The 20,203-nt window shown below is 41.2% G+C and overlaps 1 protein-coding gene across 1 annotated transcript; it reads left to right on the plus strand.

The window, feature by feature from the left end:
• The first annotated feature begins 2,404 nt into the window (after positions 1-2,404).
• On the plus strand, positions 2,405-5,619 carry CH25H (cholesterol 25-hydroxylase). The gene has a single exon (XM_061459212.1). The coding sequence runs from the start codon at positions 4,232-4,234 to the stop codon at positions 5,057-5,059; it is 828 nt and encodes a 275-aa protein (XP_061315196.1). The 5' UTR covers positions 2,405-4,231; the 3' UTR covers positions 5,060-5,619.
• The last annotated feature ends 14,584 nt before the right edge of the window (positions 5,620-20,203 follow it).

Here is a 20,203-nt window from a genome sequence, read left to right on the forward strand (position 1 = left end):
TTGTCGAGGATGTGAATCAATTTTTCACTATGGAGTTATGAATTCTGAATGAAAGACTTTTAGAATCTTTTCCTGATGGTTATTGTTTGTAGAGCTGATCCTGATAATGTAAAGCTTGAGAATTAACTATTTACTTTGCTGGCAGCTTTCCGTCCACAGCCATTGTTAGGAATAAACTTAAAAGACCCATAATTAAGCTTGCCTTCTGTGCTGGCTGGGGAGGTTTTCAGTAGAGCTTGAATGGGGAGGTGGGGTGTTGGTATGGAAATATTTTGATTCAGGAAATGTGTTAGTTCTGTTAGGAAAAGTACTTTGTGTTTTCATCAAAACTGAGGAGGAATGTGTGTCTTCTTCATCCTCAAGTACTCAGCATACCCAAGGGCTCAGGGGATGCGAGGAATAGAGACTCGTGTCCATGCTGTGGATTGAGATTCTAGATTTGAAACCTAAGGGGACTGTAGGTTGGAATGATGTAAATATGCAAAGCCCCTCTTTCCTTCCCCATCTGTAACAAATCTGTGCCTACCTGGCTGTCCTGCCGCAGAAAGGCGTTACCCCTGAGACTGGTAACAAAGCCCGGGATGTATTTCCTGGTTCCTGTAAAGTTAAGCGCAAGCCCGCCTTCACTCCGGCCGCCTCCGCTCGGGAGCTGGCGGGCTGTGCGCGGCTCCTGCGCAAGGGGGCGCTGTTGCCCGCGCAGCGGAGCTGCGTCGCGGCGCGGCGGGGTGCGCGGGGGGCTCCGGCCCCGAACCGCGCGGAGCCCTGTGGCACCGCGAGTCAGCCCGGTCCGGCGCGTCCCTCCCGCTCAGGCTCCCGGACAGAGGTGAGTTAGGGTGCGAGGACCGCAGTCCCTTTTGATGCGACAGAAGGAGCTGCCGCTGCCTGCCTGTGCTCTGGTGACTGTCCTGCTTCCCTGCTACTGCCTTCACCAAGTTCCCAACCCGCTTCCCCAGCACCCTCTTTCTTGTAGAAGGCTCAGCATGCACTGGGATGTTGCCCTATCTTTGGTACGACAATAGTCCCCTCGTACAGAGAAGGAGAAGAGGAGGAGGGATAAAGACGTTTTGCCTCTCCTGCTGTGACATTAGTTTCTGTGACATACTTTCAGTACGTTGATCCTAGTTTTCCCTCTTGCTGCCTGTTCCTCATTTTCCTACCGCCTTAGTGTTTTGATGTTTACCTTGCAGCTTGTACCTAACAGAGGAGCCTGGGGTAGGTGCTTGCGTCTTGTGCTCATGTGGAATCTATTTCAGACCCTTTGCGGGGCCTCATTCCAAACTATGTGCCCTTCAACCTAAACTCTGTAGCAGGAGTCTTGATTTTTTTGAGACCCATTTAGAGTCCTGTAACATACGGGGAGGTTTGGCAGCATCTTAAGTCGGGTGAAAAAAAAAAAAAAAGCCAGAGTTGTGTTGCTGAATTAAATACAAAAAGGATTAGTGTTCACTTTGTCTTCATGTTGTACCTTACGCTGACAAAGAAACATGAGTTAGTGGAGTGGAAATATGTGAGCAGTGCTTTTTGGTGGCTAAGCCAAAGAGCATGAACTATGTTACTGGAGAGTGAAGTTTTGCCTTCTGATGCACAAGGATTCATTTTTCTGAGCTGTCCCACGGAGCGCCAGCAGAACGGGACAAGTTCTACACATTCTGCGCCTTGCTTGGGCTTCATGTTGCAGGGTAGACTGGTAATAAAACTGCAGAATTCTGTTATTTTTCCTTAAGGGATTTAAGAATATTTTTCTATGACCTAATCTGCAGGCAAAATGCCTATTCTTTAGATTTTAGCTTATAGGCAGCACTGGTTCTAAAACTTCTTGGGACTTCACATGGCTATTAGGGATTAGTCAGAGGAGTGTCTTCAAGGCAGCTGAGCAATTTCTGTCAATGTCCCTTTAGGCAGATTTGGAATACATTATAGAATAAATTTAGTCCCTGCATAATTCTAATAAAATAGAGAATCATAGAACAGAACATAGAATAGTTAGGATTGGAAAGAACCTTAAGATCATGTAGTTCCAGCCCCCCTGCCCTAGGCAGGGACATCTCACACTAAACCATGTCACCCAAGGCTCTGTCCAACCTGGCCTTGAGCACCACCAGGGATGGAGCATTCACAGCTTCCCTGGGCAGCCCATTCCAGTGCCTCACCACTCTAACAGGAAAGAATTTCTTCCTTATATCCAATCTAAACTTCCCCTGTTTAAGTTTTAACCCGTTACCCCTTGTCCTATCACTACAATCCCTAATGAAGAGTCCGTCCCCAGCATCCTTATAGGCCCCCTTCAGATACTGGAAGGCTGCTATGAGGTCTCCACGCAGCCTTCTCTTCTCCAGGCTGAACAGCCCCAACTTTCTCAGCCTGTCTTCATACGGGAGGTGCTCCAGTCCCCTGGACAGAGAATCTCGTGTGCCATCTGAGAGGCTTAATTTCTGATTGTAACTACATAAATCAACCAAAAGCATCTCACAAGGATATTTTCAGAACCAGACAGTGATTGAGCTGCAGATGCATTTTTCACGTCCTTATTGTGAAATAGAGGTTGGAATAAAATACAATCAGAAAACAGAAACGAAGCTCTTGTATATAGATCCTCAGCTATTAGATGAGTGTTTCTCACTGGGTTTTAGTTTCACTACATTCAACACTTTGAATTAATTGAGTTCAAAAGAACAGTCTCACAACAGCAGAGAATCTGAATCCATTTCTAAAATGTATATGCAATGAGTAGAGTCTTTGAAGGCTGTACCATACCTGTCTCCAACAAAGAACTTCTGATTGCCTAAATAATAGCACAAATAATGTTGCTGTTTCAGTAAACTCCTTCATGTCTAAGGAGAGAACAAAATCTGCTCTTCCTTAAGAGTAGAATCTCTATAAGAAAACGGTGGAAACTGAAAACATATTTAAGTATTAGGAGAAATCCATGCGCAGTTCAGGAAAGGTCACTGCTAACTAATTATTCTTAATTATTGAGAAGCAAGGAAATGCTGTCTTGCATTCCCATCAGATTTAATTTCTGAATAGTGAAGAACTAAAATCATCTGAACAAGCTAATAAAGTCATTCAGGAAGTTGAGCTCATTTCCAGTATTAGAATAAATGCCATACCTACAAAAGAGGTGAGTTCATAGGAAGCTGATGGCAAGCTTCGTTTCCCTAAATGTTCAAAGCTTTGTTTGCCTTTTTTTAAAGCACAAAAGAGTGGTGTCTTAGTGGTTAAATCAAAACTTCCATCATTTACCCCTAAAATACTTTTAGCAAATTAGAAATGTTGGGGGACAAGCCTGCTGGCTTCTGCTGTGTGCTTGCCTACAGTCGAAGATCCATTAAAGGACTTAGGTCTAAACAGTGGAACTTTTAATTGCATAAGTTGGTTTGATACTTGGGTAAAGAACGATTTCCATACCATACTGCTCAACGAGCCGGTGAAATGTGGAGTGAACATTGTAATAATGCAGTAATACTTTTCATCTGTTCTTGTATCTGTTTGGAAGCATAAAGAGATTTTACTTTCTGTTCCTCCCAGCAACTGGAGGATGTATTTTCTTTTCAAAGTCACTGGCTCAATTTTGTATCTAATCAAGTCAGGTGGATTTTGCCATGTCAGGTAGATACAGGAACATAAAGGAGAATGTGACCTCAAAAGTAGATGGGGATAGATCACAGCTACCACATTCAGACTGGAAGCATAGTATAGGTCTCCTTAAGGTTTTGCCTTAGCCTGTTGTATAACCCGAGGGATCATTAAGAAAACGTGTGTTTGCAGAATCATCCAAAAACATCCTGGATGATTTAGGTACATTTACATCTTTAAAAACAGTCATGTAAAAAAAAAAAAATCAATTATAGATTGTATTTCCTGACCTATAAAATTAAAAGACAAAGGATGACACAATTTAAAATTACTAAGAGACAGCAGTTTTCACGTGTGTGCACTAAGTGGAGCAGAAAATGTTCCTACCCTCTTTCTTTGAATGCCAGTGTTAGAATTCTGCATTTCTGCTTATTTTTCCCATTGTGCAAATCTCTTGTAGAGCTCCAGTGATTACCCTAGCCAGCTAATTCTGTTCTGAGATTGTAATGCATTATACCTCTTCTGTATAACAGGAAAGGGGACTTCCTCTTTAAAGCTACGTATTGCTAAGGAGGATTTCTAATGGGTGGAGTTTTCCTTGAGCAGGCTACATAAAGGCTTGCAGGATTCGCAAACCTCTCAGACTGCCATCAGCATGAACTGCAGCCTGCCGGATAGAGTGCTGCTGCTCAGCTACGTGATGGATAGAGGGCACGACAGGTTGTGCCTTCAGCCTCTTTGGGACTTTGTCACAGCAAAGAAGCCATTGATCAAGTCTCCTTTTTTCCCAGTGCTGTTTTCTTTTACAGCATACATGGCTTTCTGTCTTCCATATATTGCACTGGACTTTTTAAGCACTAGACTACCAAACTTGAGAAAATACAAAATCCAGCCGCAGAACTATCCGACTCTTGGAATGATGGTGCCGTGCATTATTCAAAGTGTGTATCACCATGTTGTTTTTATCTTCCCGGTGACTTTTCTCCACTGGTACTGGAAACCAATGAATCTGCCAGTGACAGCTCCAGAGCTGCCTGAGGTCCTGCTGGAAGTAGTAGTTTGCCTGCTTCTGTTTGATTTTGAGTACTTTCTGTGGCATTTGATTCATCACAAGGTGCCTTGGCTCTACAAGACCTTCCACAAGGTGCATCACAAGCACGTATCAACATTTGCTCTTACTACACAGTATTCCAGTGTATGGGAATTGCTTTCACTAGGATTTTTTGCTGCTATCAACCCAGTACTCCTTGGATGCCATCCTTTGACAGAAATTATTTTCTTTCTTGTAAATATTTGGTTGTCAGTGGAGGACCATTCAGGATACGATCTTCCATGGTCAACTCACCGGCTTGTGCCTTTTGGTTTGTATGGAGGAGCACCACATCATGATCTCCATCATCTGAAATTCAAATCAAACTATGCTCCTTACTTCACCCACTGGGACAAACTCTTTGGGACATTCACAGAGTCACATTCTAATTAAGGATATTTACCTGTGGATGAACTCTCATTTTTTTATGGACTAAACTAGGACATTAAGACTAGGACATACAGAAGATTGTATATTTGAAGCTGCCTATAACAGCAATAGTTATTTATTACAAATCCTCTTAATATATGTGTATTTGTATGTATACTTGGAACCGCCTATGTTAAATGCCTGCAAATGGGAGGGTAAATATCTGTTGCTTAAATTTGTTTGAGTCAAAGGTGTAACGGAAGTATTAAGAGATACTCTCTCTTCTTTCCTTCTTTCCAGCTTTCATAAAGCATGTATTGTATTACTGTATGATGTTTTATACATACACCAGAACAATTATCTTACTATTGTAGGATTATTTATGATGTAAACAGAAAAGGTGCACATTGTGGACTTTGTGCAGATTAACCTGCCAGAGCACATCATTGAACAATGATGTTGTAAGATATTGCTGCCAAACAAAGCTAGTTAGTCAACTGTGCAATAATTTTGATATTTATATTTTAAACTTTGGTTTACTGTCTGTTTTTAATAAAAAATAAATATGGTAATTCTTTTAAGAATGTATTCTGCTTCGTTTTACTCATTCCTCTACTCATGTTAGTAACAGGTATGATTCTTTGTGCATAGGTACCATTTATTTGAGTTTCAGAGTTTCAGACTGTTCTTGCTAAAATATTGTCATGCTATTTCAAAAGCAAACCATTTACTTTTTCCCCAGAATCACGTGTTATTTTTAAATAGTTTTCAGTTTTGTAGAACCAGAATATTGAAGAATGCAGTTGAAAAAGCCATGGTGAAATTTTATTATTACATTTGTGAGAAGCTTGAATAATTTTCATAAAATTTATGATGTGAGAGCAGTACATTAAGCAGCTCCTTAATAAAAGGGAGCATTGGTCCTTCACAATCACATCAGTAAATTGTTACTTGCATGCAAAAACCTGGCAAGGAATATAAACTGGTTTCTGCAATATAAATGATGCTTTCAAGCAGATTTCAGAGGAGTGGAATTAAACCTTTTTGCATCCTAACCCATAGAATAAAACAGCTACCTGTTGCTAGATGAACAGTTATGTTAGAACATCACCATGCAGTCTCACAGAAGTCACACTGTAAAAAACAAGCATGAAGAAATAAGCAGGTCTTCCATGTCTCAGTCAGCAGAGATCCATATGGACTTCTCATGTCCACCATATGGCATTTTAATGTTTATAATCACCTATCTATAATTATTAATAAAATTCTCAGGACAGTGATGGGAAAAGAGAAAGTGCAAATATTGTAAAGAGTATGTAAGGAACACTTATGCATCATCATCCAGAAATGTCTTCTTTGTCATTTTGTTGTGTCTAGAGGGTTGTGTGACCTTACAGAGGCTGTTTGTCCAGGAGAAGAGAAAATCCTTAGTATTTCCAACAATGTGCTTACAAAGGGAACTTATAAAGGGAACATCAATTTTGGACAGTACGTCTTTTTTATAACAGGAAATAATTTTCATAAACTTCTTCATAAACTGTACAAAATGCTGCTATCTTAATAGTTATCTCCTACTCCCTCTGCTCTCTGATACCATAGAAGAGCAACTCTTTTTTTTTTGCTGGTAAGAACATGACACATCCTGAGAGCAAAATCTGAGGCTTAGAAGAATACAAAACTGGAATTTTTGCCGTACATGTATTCAGCTGAAAGAGTTCCTGATCTTTCTGATTATTATAATCCTAAATATTCTGGGGTGTGTGACAAAAAGAAGAAAGTATTCTTTTCTGCCAAATGCAGGAGGCAAAATACAGTCTCTGATTTATTTGAGCTGTTTAGCCATTTTGAGGTATCCCAAAGTTACCCTTTCAGTTCTAGAAATGCCACTTAATTCAGCTTGGCAAATACTGAGCATTTGACAGGGGTGCACTGTGGTTTCAACGAGTTACATGTTATGATATAACTATATATTGCAACTGTACCCTATAACTGTCTGTTTCATGTACTATTGGCTCTCTAAGTAAGCAAGATTAAGGCTAACTGGTACTTGGATATGTTGCTATAGGAAGCCTATGAGCAAATCCCACAAGAAAGGTTGTAGCTAAACCCATGGGGATTATTCTGCTTTTTTGCATGAAACTGAAGAGTTGATATAACAAATACTTTACTACTGGAGAAAGAGTCCTAGGCAGCTGCAGGCAAAAATATGATTCCACTTGTCAAGTCAAGTGAGACTGTCTCATTTGGCATTGAGAGAATAGCATAACAGCGGTGAGGGTGATCAAAGCAACAACGAAAGGAGGCAATGTACTGCGTGATGATTCTGCCTACTCCTGTCTCCCTTACATCCTCAACATTTGTATGACTTTGGACACACACCAAGAATACATTTCCCTAAATATGGAATTTCCCCAAGATTATATCTTTACTGAACATCTTGCCAATCAGATCTGGAATCTCAGTTTAAAGGCTCATTATGGCTTGAGCTTGGAATACTTAAAAAAAACAGTGAAAAAGTTTTCAAATGAAAATTCAGTGAGTAAATGTCTTGAATGGCTTATTTCAATTCCCTGCTAGAAATGGAACTGTACTTTGTCATCATGACATAATCCTAGCATAGCCTGTCCCTATTTCTCCAATGCTTCGAAGGGAATCTAGGCTCTAAACTGTGAGTGATTGAAGCCATTAGCATATTGTGTGTACTTTGAAGCACTTTCTGAAACAGTGTACTATAATAGAACTTCAGGTGCATGTATGAGAAAAGCTTATGAGCAGAAGACCCAAACAAATATGTAACTTCAGGCCTTTACAGTTCAATGAAAAGCAAAATATAGACAAAAGCATATACTGAAGATAAGCAAATAAGAGTTGTTTTTTTTCCTGTTTTCGTTGAAAGTTCAGCATAAACTGTACCACTGAGCGTGAGAGCACAGTGTATTGATGGTGCTGAGATTTTAAAACAGGATTATACAGATGTCACTTCCTATATTTGCGTTTCTGCATAGTCTTTACCACAAGTCCTTACCAGACAGATGGAACATCATGATACTCTTTTGCAAGCAAACCAAAAGCAGCTTTCTCTCTTCTGTTCCAAAATTCTCCTAGCTTCCTTCCTCATTACAATGTGACATGATGTGCCACACGGATTTCTTATCTGAACTGCTGACAAATAATCTGTTGTAATTTGAGAGTAAATTGAGGACGTTTGAGTGGAAGTTCAGGTTAGATATAAGGAAGAAGTTCTTTACTGTGAGGGTGGTGAGGTGCTGGAACAGGACGTTTACCAGAGAAGTTGTGAATGCTCCATCTCTGGCAGTGTTCAAGGCCGGGTTGGACAGAGCCTGGGGTGATACAGTCTAGTGTGAGGTGTCCCTGACCATGGCAGGGGGGTTGGAACTTGATGATCTTAAGGTCCTTTCCAACCTTAACCATTCTATGATTCTAAGCTATAAAACGAGATCTTTTGCTGCTGCTATTGTCCACCTTATATCTTCAAAAATCCTAATTTAATAAAGGTCAAAGAAGCCAGATTTTATGCATTTCTGTTTATAACTGTGTTTTGGGTCTTAGGCACATGGTTAAAGATTGAACTCTTTGATCTTACAAATCACATCTCACTGGCAACTTAGCAATATGCTTCTCTCAAAATTTAGGTTGTTTCAAATGATACCCAGTTTGTCAATTTTGAGGTAACAGCAAAAAACACTGCAAAGGGACACGTTTTTGCTTAGTGGGTGTGTTCTCAGAGCTGCTGGGAAGTGTGTTTCTCAGGTGCTTTGGAGAGAATATACAAAGTTTAGAGCCATGCTGAGTCAATATTCACTTCTGTAAAAGGATTTGTTCTTCTTCATGTTGATCAAATACAGGCACTTTACAGAGGAAAAACAACACAGTTATAGTCTACAGCTGTGATTTTTTTATGATTTGAAAAATATGTTATTAATGGATTTAGTGACTCAGTTAATCTAGTGTTTTGTCTGGAGTAAATGGAGAGCTGGTATCTCTTTGGGCTGTCAGACTATGCTATCTCTGAATTAGTCTTGAAGCAATTTCTAATGACAGAACACTTAATAGTCATCCAATGTCACTCCATTGGAAGGAATTAATAACTCTTTGATGTGGCTTTATCTTAGTGGACTCCGCAGTCATTTCAGCAGTATTACTTACTCTTGCTTTCATGCACAAGTATTAAACTTCCACCATTATCTGCCTACCCCCATGCAGCCCTTTAGAAGTAGTTGTAGTTCTGCATCTGAAAAAAACCAAATCATCTTGGACTTTCTCAAAATACAAAACCCCCATGGTTCTATTCCCAGATTACCTTGTTTAAGAGAATAATCATAGAATCATAAAATCACAGAATCATAAAATCATAGAATAGTTAGGGTTGGAAAGGACCTTAAAATCATGTAGTTCCAAACCCCCTGCCATGGGCAGGGACACCTCACACTGAACCTTGTCATCCAAGGCTCTGTCCAACCTGGCCTTGAACACCATCAGGGATGGAGCATTCACAGCTTCCCTGGGCAACCCATTCCAGTGCCTCACCACTCTAACAGGGAAGAATTTCCTCCTTATATCCAATCTAAACTTCCCCTGTTTAAGTTTTAACCCGTTACCCCTTGTCCTGTCACTACAGTCCCTAATGAAAAGTCTCTCCCCAGCATCCCTATAGCCCCTCTTCAGATACTGGAAGGCTGCTATGAGGTCTCCACGCAGCCTTCTCTTCTCCAGGCTGAACAGCCCCAACTTCCTCAGCCTGTCTTCATATGGGAGGTGCTCCAGTCCCCTGGTCATCCTCATGGCCCTTCTCTGGACTTGTTCCCACAGTTCCCTGTCCTTTTTATGTTGAGGACACCCGAACTGCACACAATACTCCAGGTGAGGTCTCACAAGAGCAGAGTAGAGGGGCAGGATCACCTCCTTCGACCTGCTGGTCACGCTCCTTTTGATGCAGCCCAGGATACAGTTGGCTTTCTGGGCTGCGAGTGCACTCAGCGTGATCCTGCTGTCACATTTACATGTAATTCACATGTATCTAAGACGCTGGCTTTGTGTGCTGGGGCTGGCTGATGTACCAGTTTGCTCAAATATTTAGGCTGGTCCTGCATTGCTCTGTACAATCCAACCTGAAAGCTCTTTGTGGCACAGTTTGGAGTTGTGTTTGCAGTATGTTTTTCTCATAAAAACAACTGCCAAATAATTGTTTTCTGAAACTTAAATGTGTTTCTAATTTATGAAAATTTGAAGTTGCTTAGGAAATAGAAAAAAACCCCACACCCCAAAACCAACCAACGCAAGAATTCCAGACTTTAAAGGGAACCAAACTAATGCAGAGGGGCCTTTAATTGCAGAAAATTATGAGTTTTTTAAATCTTTCTTTTCAAAAACAAGATTTGAAAAGCTTACTAATCACCATCTTCCCCAAACTGTAATGACTGCTGTGATCATGTAGGATGTAGTTGTGGACAGGGGGAGGAGAGAAAGGAGAAACAAAAAAGAAAGCAATGTGTCTGGAGGCACTTCCATCACTGTCCCCCAGTGCAGTGCACTACCTGTCAGGTACCCATCAGGTGGGTTGCTGCTCTAATACATGCTTCCCACCATGACACAGATGCTTTCGGCCCTCAGATTCTCACTGCTGGACTGGTACAGACTGCACATCCACACACAGCTTTTACTTTCTGTTATCTAGTTCTTTCTGGAAATTCCCACAGCAGCAAAACACAGTGACCTGCAAGAGGGAACTTGCCTTTGGTCATAAAGCATAAATGCAAACATACTTTTGTGTCATCAGGCATAAGATTAAGTTAAAAAAAAATAATCTACAAGCACATGGACTGGAGTGCCTTTTTCATGCCCAGTTTTGAGATAACAGGTTGTGGGAAACCACAAAGCTAACAAACCAAGCTGGATGGTTAGTAGGCCAGGCAGGCAGAAACATGACTTCTTAGGTTTCACTCTATGGAGAGAGACTTCAGTACTACAGGTATGGGATTCTGAGGGATGTGGAAGCCCATGTTACCTATGCTTCCAGGGAGACTTTAGACGGCAGGTACTTTTATTTGTCCTCAGGACTAATCAGTGAACAAGTCAGGGGATTAAACTGCCCAAAATCTAGGTTGGACTACAGATAATCTGATTCTAAGGCAAGAATGATGTACCCTCTTTAACAAATGGATATGAAAAAGCAGTGCTAAAAATTGTGTTTACACACCTCTTTGACATTCACAGAATCTGTGGAAGATTACACCCCCAGAAAACAACATGCTTGAGTAATTAGAAAGCCTTTAAGTGGTGTATCTACAAAACTTCTGGAGTTAGTCTAGATAGCTGACACAACAGAATATATCAAGGCATTCAGAAAAATGAATATAGGAAGTACATGGATGCCAAGAGCTGGAATGATTTAATACTGTGTGAGCATGCTCCTCTGATGCCTGCAGCTTATAAAACCTGCAAGCTCAGAGGTGGTCCAGTCAGCTGAGCTTATAGAAAGAGCAAATGCCTACCAGCTGCCTTCCCTCTTATCTGGCGGTCTTCTCTGCTGGTATTCTCTTCTCCTGGTAAGCCCAAAAGACTTCCCTTGAGCAGCTGCTGACAGCCTCCCCTCCTCCCCTAAGAAAACTGGCCGAGTACTGCCAGCTGCTTTGCCAGGTTTGCAGTGTTTTTTCACTTAAGCAGTCAGATGATCACTCCCTTGTGCCTGCATCGGGTGAGAGCTAATACATTTCATACACGTCCTGCTGCAAATGGAGGCTTATCCCTTACAACCTGTCCTGGAAAACTCTGTCTGAGAAGGCAAATGCTTGCCTCTGTCCTTTTTCCTCTCCTACTCAGGTCCATGTGGGTTGGCTTGCACTTCAGGTGTTTTCTTTCTAGGTTTTTCTTCCTCTGGGGGAGTCTCCTGTAACCTGCCTCTCTAGAGCTCACTTGACACTGGTTCATCCCAGCTCAAAGGAGCAGGAGAGGCGGCTTTCTCCTCCTGAATCCTAGGCTGGGGAGGCTCTGGTTTGGGTCACTGTGCTCAATGAAGTGACCTTAACTCACACTGGACTTTTCTGCTGCGTAGTAAGTGTGTTTGAGGGTGACGGCTCAAATACTCCCATGAGTGATTTCTTCCCTGGCCGCAAAAGGTTCTGATGCGGAAGCTGAGTAGACTGATGATGTATGAAGGGAAAGGACTTGTACATGGTGAGGCTATGCCTGTGGGGTCAGCAGGGCTGTGCTGATGTAGAGCTGCAGGATGCAGTGTTCCAGGGCATCAGTGTTTTTCATCAGCGACAATTCCAATGTGATTGGCCCAACCCAAATTTGGAGTCTCAAGAAAGTGAGTAATGGTTTAATATCTTTGCTACTCATGTGATGAGGAAAGCAAAAGAATATTTAATTACTCGTTCTGTGGGGTTAATTGTTTCCACCTAGTATCTTTCCTCTGTTCCCACAGCCATGGCTCATCTTGGATTCAGTACTGTCTGATGCTTCTTGCAACTCGCCTGTGGGGAATTGCTTTTCCAGTTTATGACATCTCCATTTTGTATAGTGTAGCATGTGTGTTTCCTAAGCCAGAAAGCTGAAGCAAAATCACTAGCTTGGAACTGGCTGGTGGAAAATTAGTCTGTGTAGCAACCCTCTTTTGCAAGTAACATGACTGATAGTTTTCTCTTTTATCTGCTTTCTAACAAATCCTAATGCTGTGCTCATAACCAAACCCCCCCTCCTACCACTCTTAAACCTAGGCCCTAATTTTGCTGTTCTGCTTCCTTTTCTTGCTGGAAATTAATTCCATGCTGTTGTGGTTTAAACCCAGTCAGGCAGCTCGTTCACTCACTCCCTCCCCTTCTTGCCCTCCCCCTACTCTCAGAGGGACGGAGAAGAGAATTGGAAAGAATGCAACTCCCACAGGTTGAGATAAGAACAGTTTAGTAACTAAGGTATAACACAAATCACTGCTGCTGCCACCAATGATAATAATGATAAAGGAAATAACAAGGGAAGAGAATACATCACTTCACCACCAGCCGACCGATAACTCGCCCCCCCAGCCCAACCAAGCACCAACCCATACCTCCTCCAACCCTGCAGTCCCAGCCCTTCCGGCTAACTCCCAGTTACATCCTGGGCATGACGTGCTGTGGTATGGAATACCTCTTTGGCTAGCTTGGGTCAGGTGTCCTGTCTCTGCTCCCTCCCGGCTTCCCCTCCTCCCTGGCAGAGCATGAGGCTCACAAAGTCCTTGACCAAACCAAAACATCATTGTTATCAGCTCTTTTCCCAAGCCGAAAGTCAAAACACAGCACTGCACCAGCTACCAAGAAGGAGAAAAAAGACTGCTACTGCTGAACCCAGGACACATACTTTAGCCAATACACTATATGGGGATTTTAGATTCCCCCCCCCCCTCTTTTTATGATTAGATTTGTATCCTGAGTAATTGAACCATTTTTTAATAGAAGGAATTCCACTTGCCTCCGCACTTGGCACAGCTAGCAGAAAAGCACTGTTTTTCTCTGAAGGCTCAGGACAGATAACAAAAAAGCAGAGCACATTATATGTGGAAAGGCACATGCACTCAGCCATATCAACATAACAAGCTGATTCTCTGTTCTACTTCCTTTGTCTATTGAACTTCAGCTTACTGCTTCCCTGCTCTTTTCTCAACTCTCTTAATCAGAGAGTAATGGGATAAATCAGTGCTTTTGTGTTAGCACCAGTATTATTTCTAGAAATTAGCTGTACTGATAGATCCTCACTGTTTCAAATACTATTATGTATAATACGGTTTTGAAACCCTACAAACTGTAGGTGCCAGGAACTTTGCAAACACAGAGGAAAAAGCTATCTCCCAGGCAGCTAGAGGTATAGTATGGACCTTCTGCATTTACCAATACTTCCAGCATCTGCTTCTTGCTGCCAAAACTTCTGAGACCTAAGCATTCCTTGAGGATGAATTATATTTCTAATCATTACAGCTGAAGAAAACCAAATTGAAGAATAAAATATACCAATATGCATGTTCTTTATCTGCTGTGACCCAACGTATTTTTCCCATTAGTTTCAGGAGTAATAAATAAGAACTCAACTTAAAACTGTAGGAGCTTTTTAACTCAAAAAATACAATAGCAGTCAGAATATTCACTCTTTACCTCACAGGCATTTTAGCAGAAAAGTTCTATTGTATTTGCTTCACCCTCCTATGCCAAACAGCTTTCTTGGTACCTACAGCTTCCTGGTGGCTAGAGTGAAGTTGTGAATGAAAAGTGAAGAAATCTATAACATGTATTCTGGTAAAGCTGTATTCACTTCTTTGTTAGAAGAATTTAATCAAAACATATAACACAGGCATCTAAATTTGACTTGGCAGTAATTGGTCTTTTCAGATACCCAAAAAGCTGAAGGGTATGTGTTATCTACAAAGCAAATCAAGTAATCCAAACAAAACAAGTAATGGGGCTTTATCTCTTTCCTAGTGCTGTTACAAATTTGTTACAAATTTTAATTATTTAATGTAGATGTAGTGCCCTCTAAGCTTCTAGCTGGTTGTGCCAAGGAGAGGGATTTAGAAGCTTGTTTTGCTTATTACAGTACATGTGTAAAGGTGTAAAATCCAGTGTTGTAAGGTTTCTCTAATTAAGCCATTACAGCTGTATACTTGCAGTACTTCTGCCTTTTGGTGTAAAAAAGTCCTGACAGTAGCATGTTAAAAACAACACAGGATCCAAAGCAAGGTGCAGGGTGACATACCTGTAGTTTCTGGGTCTTCCTATCTCCCCTTTCTGATCTCCAATCCTCTGGGACCTGTAGCTTAGCAAGCTCTTCTGCCAGCTTCTTCAGCACTCGGGTATTACACATCTGGCCCCATAGACTTGTGTATGTCTAAGCGGAGCATGAGGTCTCTAACCATTTCTTCCTGAATTATGGGGACTTCAATCAGCTCCTCGTCTCTGCCTTCCATTTCAGGGGACTGAGTACCTTGAGGATGGCTGGTGTGACTATTAAAGACTGAGGCAAAGACAGCATTAAATACCTCAGTAACAGCACAAGCAGGAATGGCTTTAAACTAACAGAGGCTAGATGTAGGTTGGACATTAGGAAGAAATTCTTCACTGTGAGGGTAGTGAGGCACTGGAACAGGTTGTCCAGGTAAGTTCTGGGTGCCCTGTTCATGGAAGTATTCAAGGCCAGTTTAGACAGGGCTTTGAGCAACCTCGTCTAGTGGAAGGTGTCCCTGCCTGTGGCAGGGGGGCTGGAACTAGATGACCTTAAAGTCCTTTCCAACCCTAACTGATCTGTCAGTCTATGATTCCAAGACAGCTGTAACTTGCGTGGTGGCGATAGTATCATTTTTCGCCCTGTTTCAGCCAGAAATGACAGTTATGCAACCCCAGCATCCATCAGGATTTCCAGTAATTTGTGGACTTGCTACACAACTCAGCAGAATCAGACAGCGCAGGAGGGGTCCCAAGATATTACATGTTCTCACATTTTATGAAAATCAGTCACTGGCTGGGAAGACGTGAAATATATTTACACCAGTTTATTTATGCATTTACAGAGGGGCAGGGAGGAAGCGACCCTGGTTTGCAGTATGTGAAAACCGTCTGCTGGCCCCAGCACAAATGCGCAGCTCTGCACTGATTGAAGCCTGTGCTGTCTGTTCTTTAGCTAAAAACCAAATGAGACACATGTGTGATGTTGCAGTGTGTGTGGGAGGGGAGATGACCTTTGGGAACATTGAAGAGGACGGAGGATTTTGTGGGACAGTACAGAAAACCTGGAGGTAGCTGGAGATACTGCTGCGTCAGGGAGGACCTGGCAGAAGTTCTGTGGTTTTTGTGGTTGTAGTGTGTAACTCATAAAGACAATAATTCACAGGAAACAAGGATTCACAGCTTGCAAGCTGTTTCTTTGATTTGAAGTATGGCCCTCTTTCTTTTCCATGGTAAAAAAAGGGTGAATATAAATGTGACAAAATAGGGAGCCAACTTGTGATCCAAACAGATCAGTTCTGTTTGGATCAGGTCTATTTGTAATCACTTTGTCAGATCTGCAGAATAGACCTGACAATGAACTCAGCACTGTCACAGTTATTCCCAAGAATGTGAACTCCAGAGCTGTGACCCCTACTTGCCAAAAGGGAGAGCAGTCTTTGCAAGAGGTGCTGTAGGGAAGGGAATGGTGGCAGACTGACGACATGGAAAAACATAGTTGGAAGCACGGAGTGAGTTCTAGGAGGAATTCATATGACATTCTGCACACACTAAACACCTATTTGTACTTATTTCTGGAAGTCTTTGTTATAGTACCAGCAGTATTTTATGGTGGGATAATATCTTCTTATATTTAGCTTTCATTGCAACAAGAGGACTGGCAGTTGATAAAACTGTACTGCTATGTTTCTTATTTTGACTCGTACTGCATGCTAACCTATTTGAATTAGCTAACTTAAATAGTGTAATATATTATAGATATAGTACCCTTGAATTATTTCACATATTTTCTGTTGGTCTTCAGAAAGGCTGATGTATTCACAGTAAGAATATTCTGCCAAAAAGAAGCTCAACCTTGGAGGCTTAATAACAAATATGGAGTTGATAGAAGAAAATGGGAGAAGAAAAAATAAAATTAAAGGGGAAAAAAAAAGAAGAATAAGAAAGAAAAATAATAATAATGAGAAGAGGAGAAACAGCATGCTGAGGGATGCTCAGCTTCTGAAACTACACCAAGGAATAAGATGACCGTAGAAATTAGTAATAGTTTACCTGGCATTCCCTGAAAAACTTTAACTTCAAACTTTACTAAATGGAAACACTCCAGCTTTTGTTTTTTTCTTTTCCTTATTTTAGTTTCTCTTTAGCATTTTGCTGTCAGCTTGAGCAAGTGACAGCTGGCTAAAACATTGTGTTACTGATTCCAGAACTGCTTCCTCTTTTGGAGATTGGTTAAGACTTTGAACAATACTCTGAGAGCATTCACCCTCACCTGCAGGTACTGCATTGGTCTGAGTGGTGTCATCCCAGCTGATGTAAGCTGATTTGCACCTGGAATAGAAGGAATGAAAAAAAAACCCCAAACCTTGAGTGGGCCTTAATCCTTTCTCCCAGGTGGAAGCTCGGTTTTAACCTGCAGCATGTCAAGATGGGAATTAAACCTCACTTCCAAATAAAAAGGAAGTGCTGATGCAGACTTCAGCAGTGCTTTGAACCGAAATTAATATCTGATTTTGGATGGGTGGGAAAAAAGCTTACTCAAAAGTATAAGGATATGAAATGTTTTTTGGGGGTTTCTCAACTTTGTAACACAAAAGGGGAATAACGCTCCTTTAGGACAGAGTGAGTGGAATTTTTCATGTGGTAAAGGGGGAGTTTCCTGTCCACTTGAAATCCTGGGTTAGACCTCAAGCAGCATTGTGAAGGTAGTAGAACAAAATATGTGGAAATTGGTCTAAACATTGGCTAATTTTAACTATCTCTGCAGCAAGGAGAATTTCTCTGTTGAATAGTGATATTTTTCTACTTATAGTTCTCTTTCATCCCCTCTTTCTCTGGGTGTTTTCCCTCCTGCCCCCCACCTTTTTTTGTGATGCCATATTACTCTTCAGTGCTAGATTTGCCTCCAAAAGCTTTCTGGATCTTGGTCAACTTTACTACTGAACCTCCTTTTAGGGGAATGAAAAGTGAGAGATCAACAGTCAGAAGTGCTCTGGCACTTCATTTCAGAAGTACTAGCTAAAAAGGTTTGTTTTTTCCTTCGTCTCTTCATTTCACCTTACTCCATGCCATACAGTTTTCCTGTACCATCTCCACATTGCCCCTCATGACCAGTTCCACAGACTCTCACTCCTCTACCCTCAAACTCTTATTCTTTACTTAGCATCTGCTGTTTCTAACAAAAAGCTCCTGAGCCCTCCCAGAACTCACAGCATAATGTAGCTGTAACTCATGACGGCTTTGCAGGAGACAGCTTGAGAGCGCAAGAGGAGCTTGCAAGTGGGACAGGTTCAAGGCTGGGACAGGGCACAGTGCTCTGGTGTCCCCACCTGCCCCTGCAGGGGCAAAGCCTTGGTCTCCCTCCTCCAGGGCCACACGGGAAGGGGTACACAGATGTGCAGAGGTGTCTAGAAACAGCTGCGCACATCAGAGAAAAACTGGAGCTTTCTGTGACTTCAACTGCTTCATTTGGAAAAGCAATCATTTGGAATCAAAACAAATGGGGTGTTTTTCTTCCCATTTTTAGAAGGAAAGTCACATTATCTATTTCTTGATATTTTAAAGTTTTCTATTAATCCAAAGTTATTAGCTTGATTTGGAAACAAAACTAAATGCTTTTAATTTTGAGGTATGGAAATGAATCATAACGATGTGTTACTTTAAAAGATGGATTTTTAGCTCTAATAAAAATAATCAATTTCCTACTTGATCCAAATATGCATCTTTTCTGCAAACAAAGTTTAGTTTTATTATGAAAAAAAATGTGTTAGCTGCTATGTACAAATTCAATCCATGACATCCTCTTGGGAGGATATGGTCTCATGTTTCAACACTGACATCAAAAGCCAGTGATTTTTCCTTTCTTGCTTTACATTGCTTTACTTGGGCTTATCTTTTTGGTATTGTATAGCAACCAGGAATGCACACAAGGCATCTTTTTCTGCATGTTATTATGTATATTTAATCTAATAACTTCATTAATGAAAAGCTCTTCCTAGTTGGATACTGACCATGTGTATTATGGTGCATTAGGTATTTTAATCCTCTAATTTATTTGGATGGATGATTTGAAGTCAAAAGGGAATGAAAAATGTGGTCTATTTTGAAGGTGCTGTGCACAGTTTGTACATTAAATGTACACAGATGCTGAAAATAATGGTATTCCTACCACTGGGGTCTCATTTTACTTGAAACTTTTTGGGAGACTTGGGGGTTATCTAGAAGCAAAGCCTGTAAATGCTGCTTCTGTTTTCTAACGGTGACAGCAAAAGCCTCCATCCCACCACTCTTAAAGGCAGTTGGTCATTCTGCATTTTGCAGCTGAATCATCCCTGTGTGTTTATTTTACATACACTCTGAGTTTGTTTTGTTTTTTTTTTACACTAATTGCTGTGGTTTTCTTATAACCATGAATTATTTTACCACATGAAAAGCAATTTCATTCCTGCTTGTTTAATCTGTTCTGATTACATGTCTTCTAACTTGACAGGAGTCATAACCATAGGTGCTAGGTCACATAGAAAATACCACATATAATTCAGAATTGAAACTAATCATTAGTTCTTTACTGAAGAGATCACTAAAGCTTGCGTGAGTTTGGTCTACAAAGCTCTTTTGTTGAAATCTGTTCTTTTCTGAATGCCAGTGTTATCTCTGTGTATCGCACGAATGAGGGTGAGACTGAGCAAAGAAACTCTCAGAGCCTCAGTCTATTAGAAACGGGCTGAAGGGGAGGGTGGCCTGTGTTTCAAAGAGCTTAGAAGTCACATAGAGTTCAGCAGCCTTGGACTCTCTTTCTGCAAAAAAACCCGTGGTCAGAATCACAGCTGAGATCCCTAATGATGCTCTGCAACTTTTGGAGACATTTTGAAAGTGAGACTGAAGGAGGGCAGTGTCCCCTGGTATCGTTGTCTTTTATTTCCTTCATAAACAAAACCCTCACAAAATAAAAATGATTTTTTTTTAAAAGCAAGGTTCTGTGGAGCAAGATTTAGTAGCTTTAGATGCTACCATTTCCCTTAGGGAGGAGGGAGACAAAATCTTGATGGATTATTTTGATTGAGAAAGCAGCTGTGCCAAGGGGAATGTGGAGCCAAAGGAAATCATGAACAGGGAGTGGAACTAAGCATGGTGCAAAAAGAAAGAAGGTTGGAATAGCAGGTCTGAAGGAGGTGATTTATGGAGAAGGAAGACAGCTTAAGGTGAACGGCTGAATCACCAGCGAGGCTTAGGAGGAGGCTTGTAACGGTTGGTAACAATCACTGCTAAATTGCCTAAGGTAGCTTGTTATGACATGGGCACTCACAAGAAGGAAAATGAAAGTAGACTGCAACAGTGACTAACTTTTGAGTGATCACGGAATCATTTTGTCACTTGGACATTAGAGATGTGTTCCAAATCAACTCAGTTTAACTAGAAACATTCCTCATATACTAAAAACTTTAAAAACAATACTAAC

This window comes from Pezoporus flaviventris, unplaced genomic scaffold (assembly GCF_033815535.1).
Source record: "Pezoporus flaviventris isolate CSIRO_AGI_PZ_B2104156 unplaced genomic scaffold, CSIRO_AGI_Pfla_v1 ptg000029l, whole genome shotgun sequence".
In the NCBI taxonomy this organism is placed as follows: Eukaryota; Metazoa; Chordata; class Aves; order Psittaciformes; family Psittacidae; genus Pezoporus; species Pezoporus flaviventris.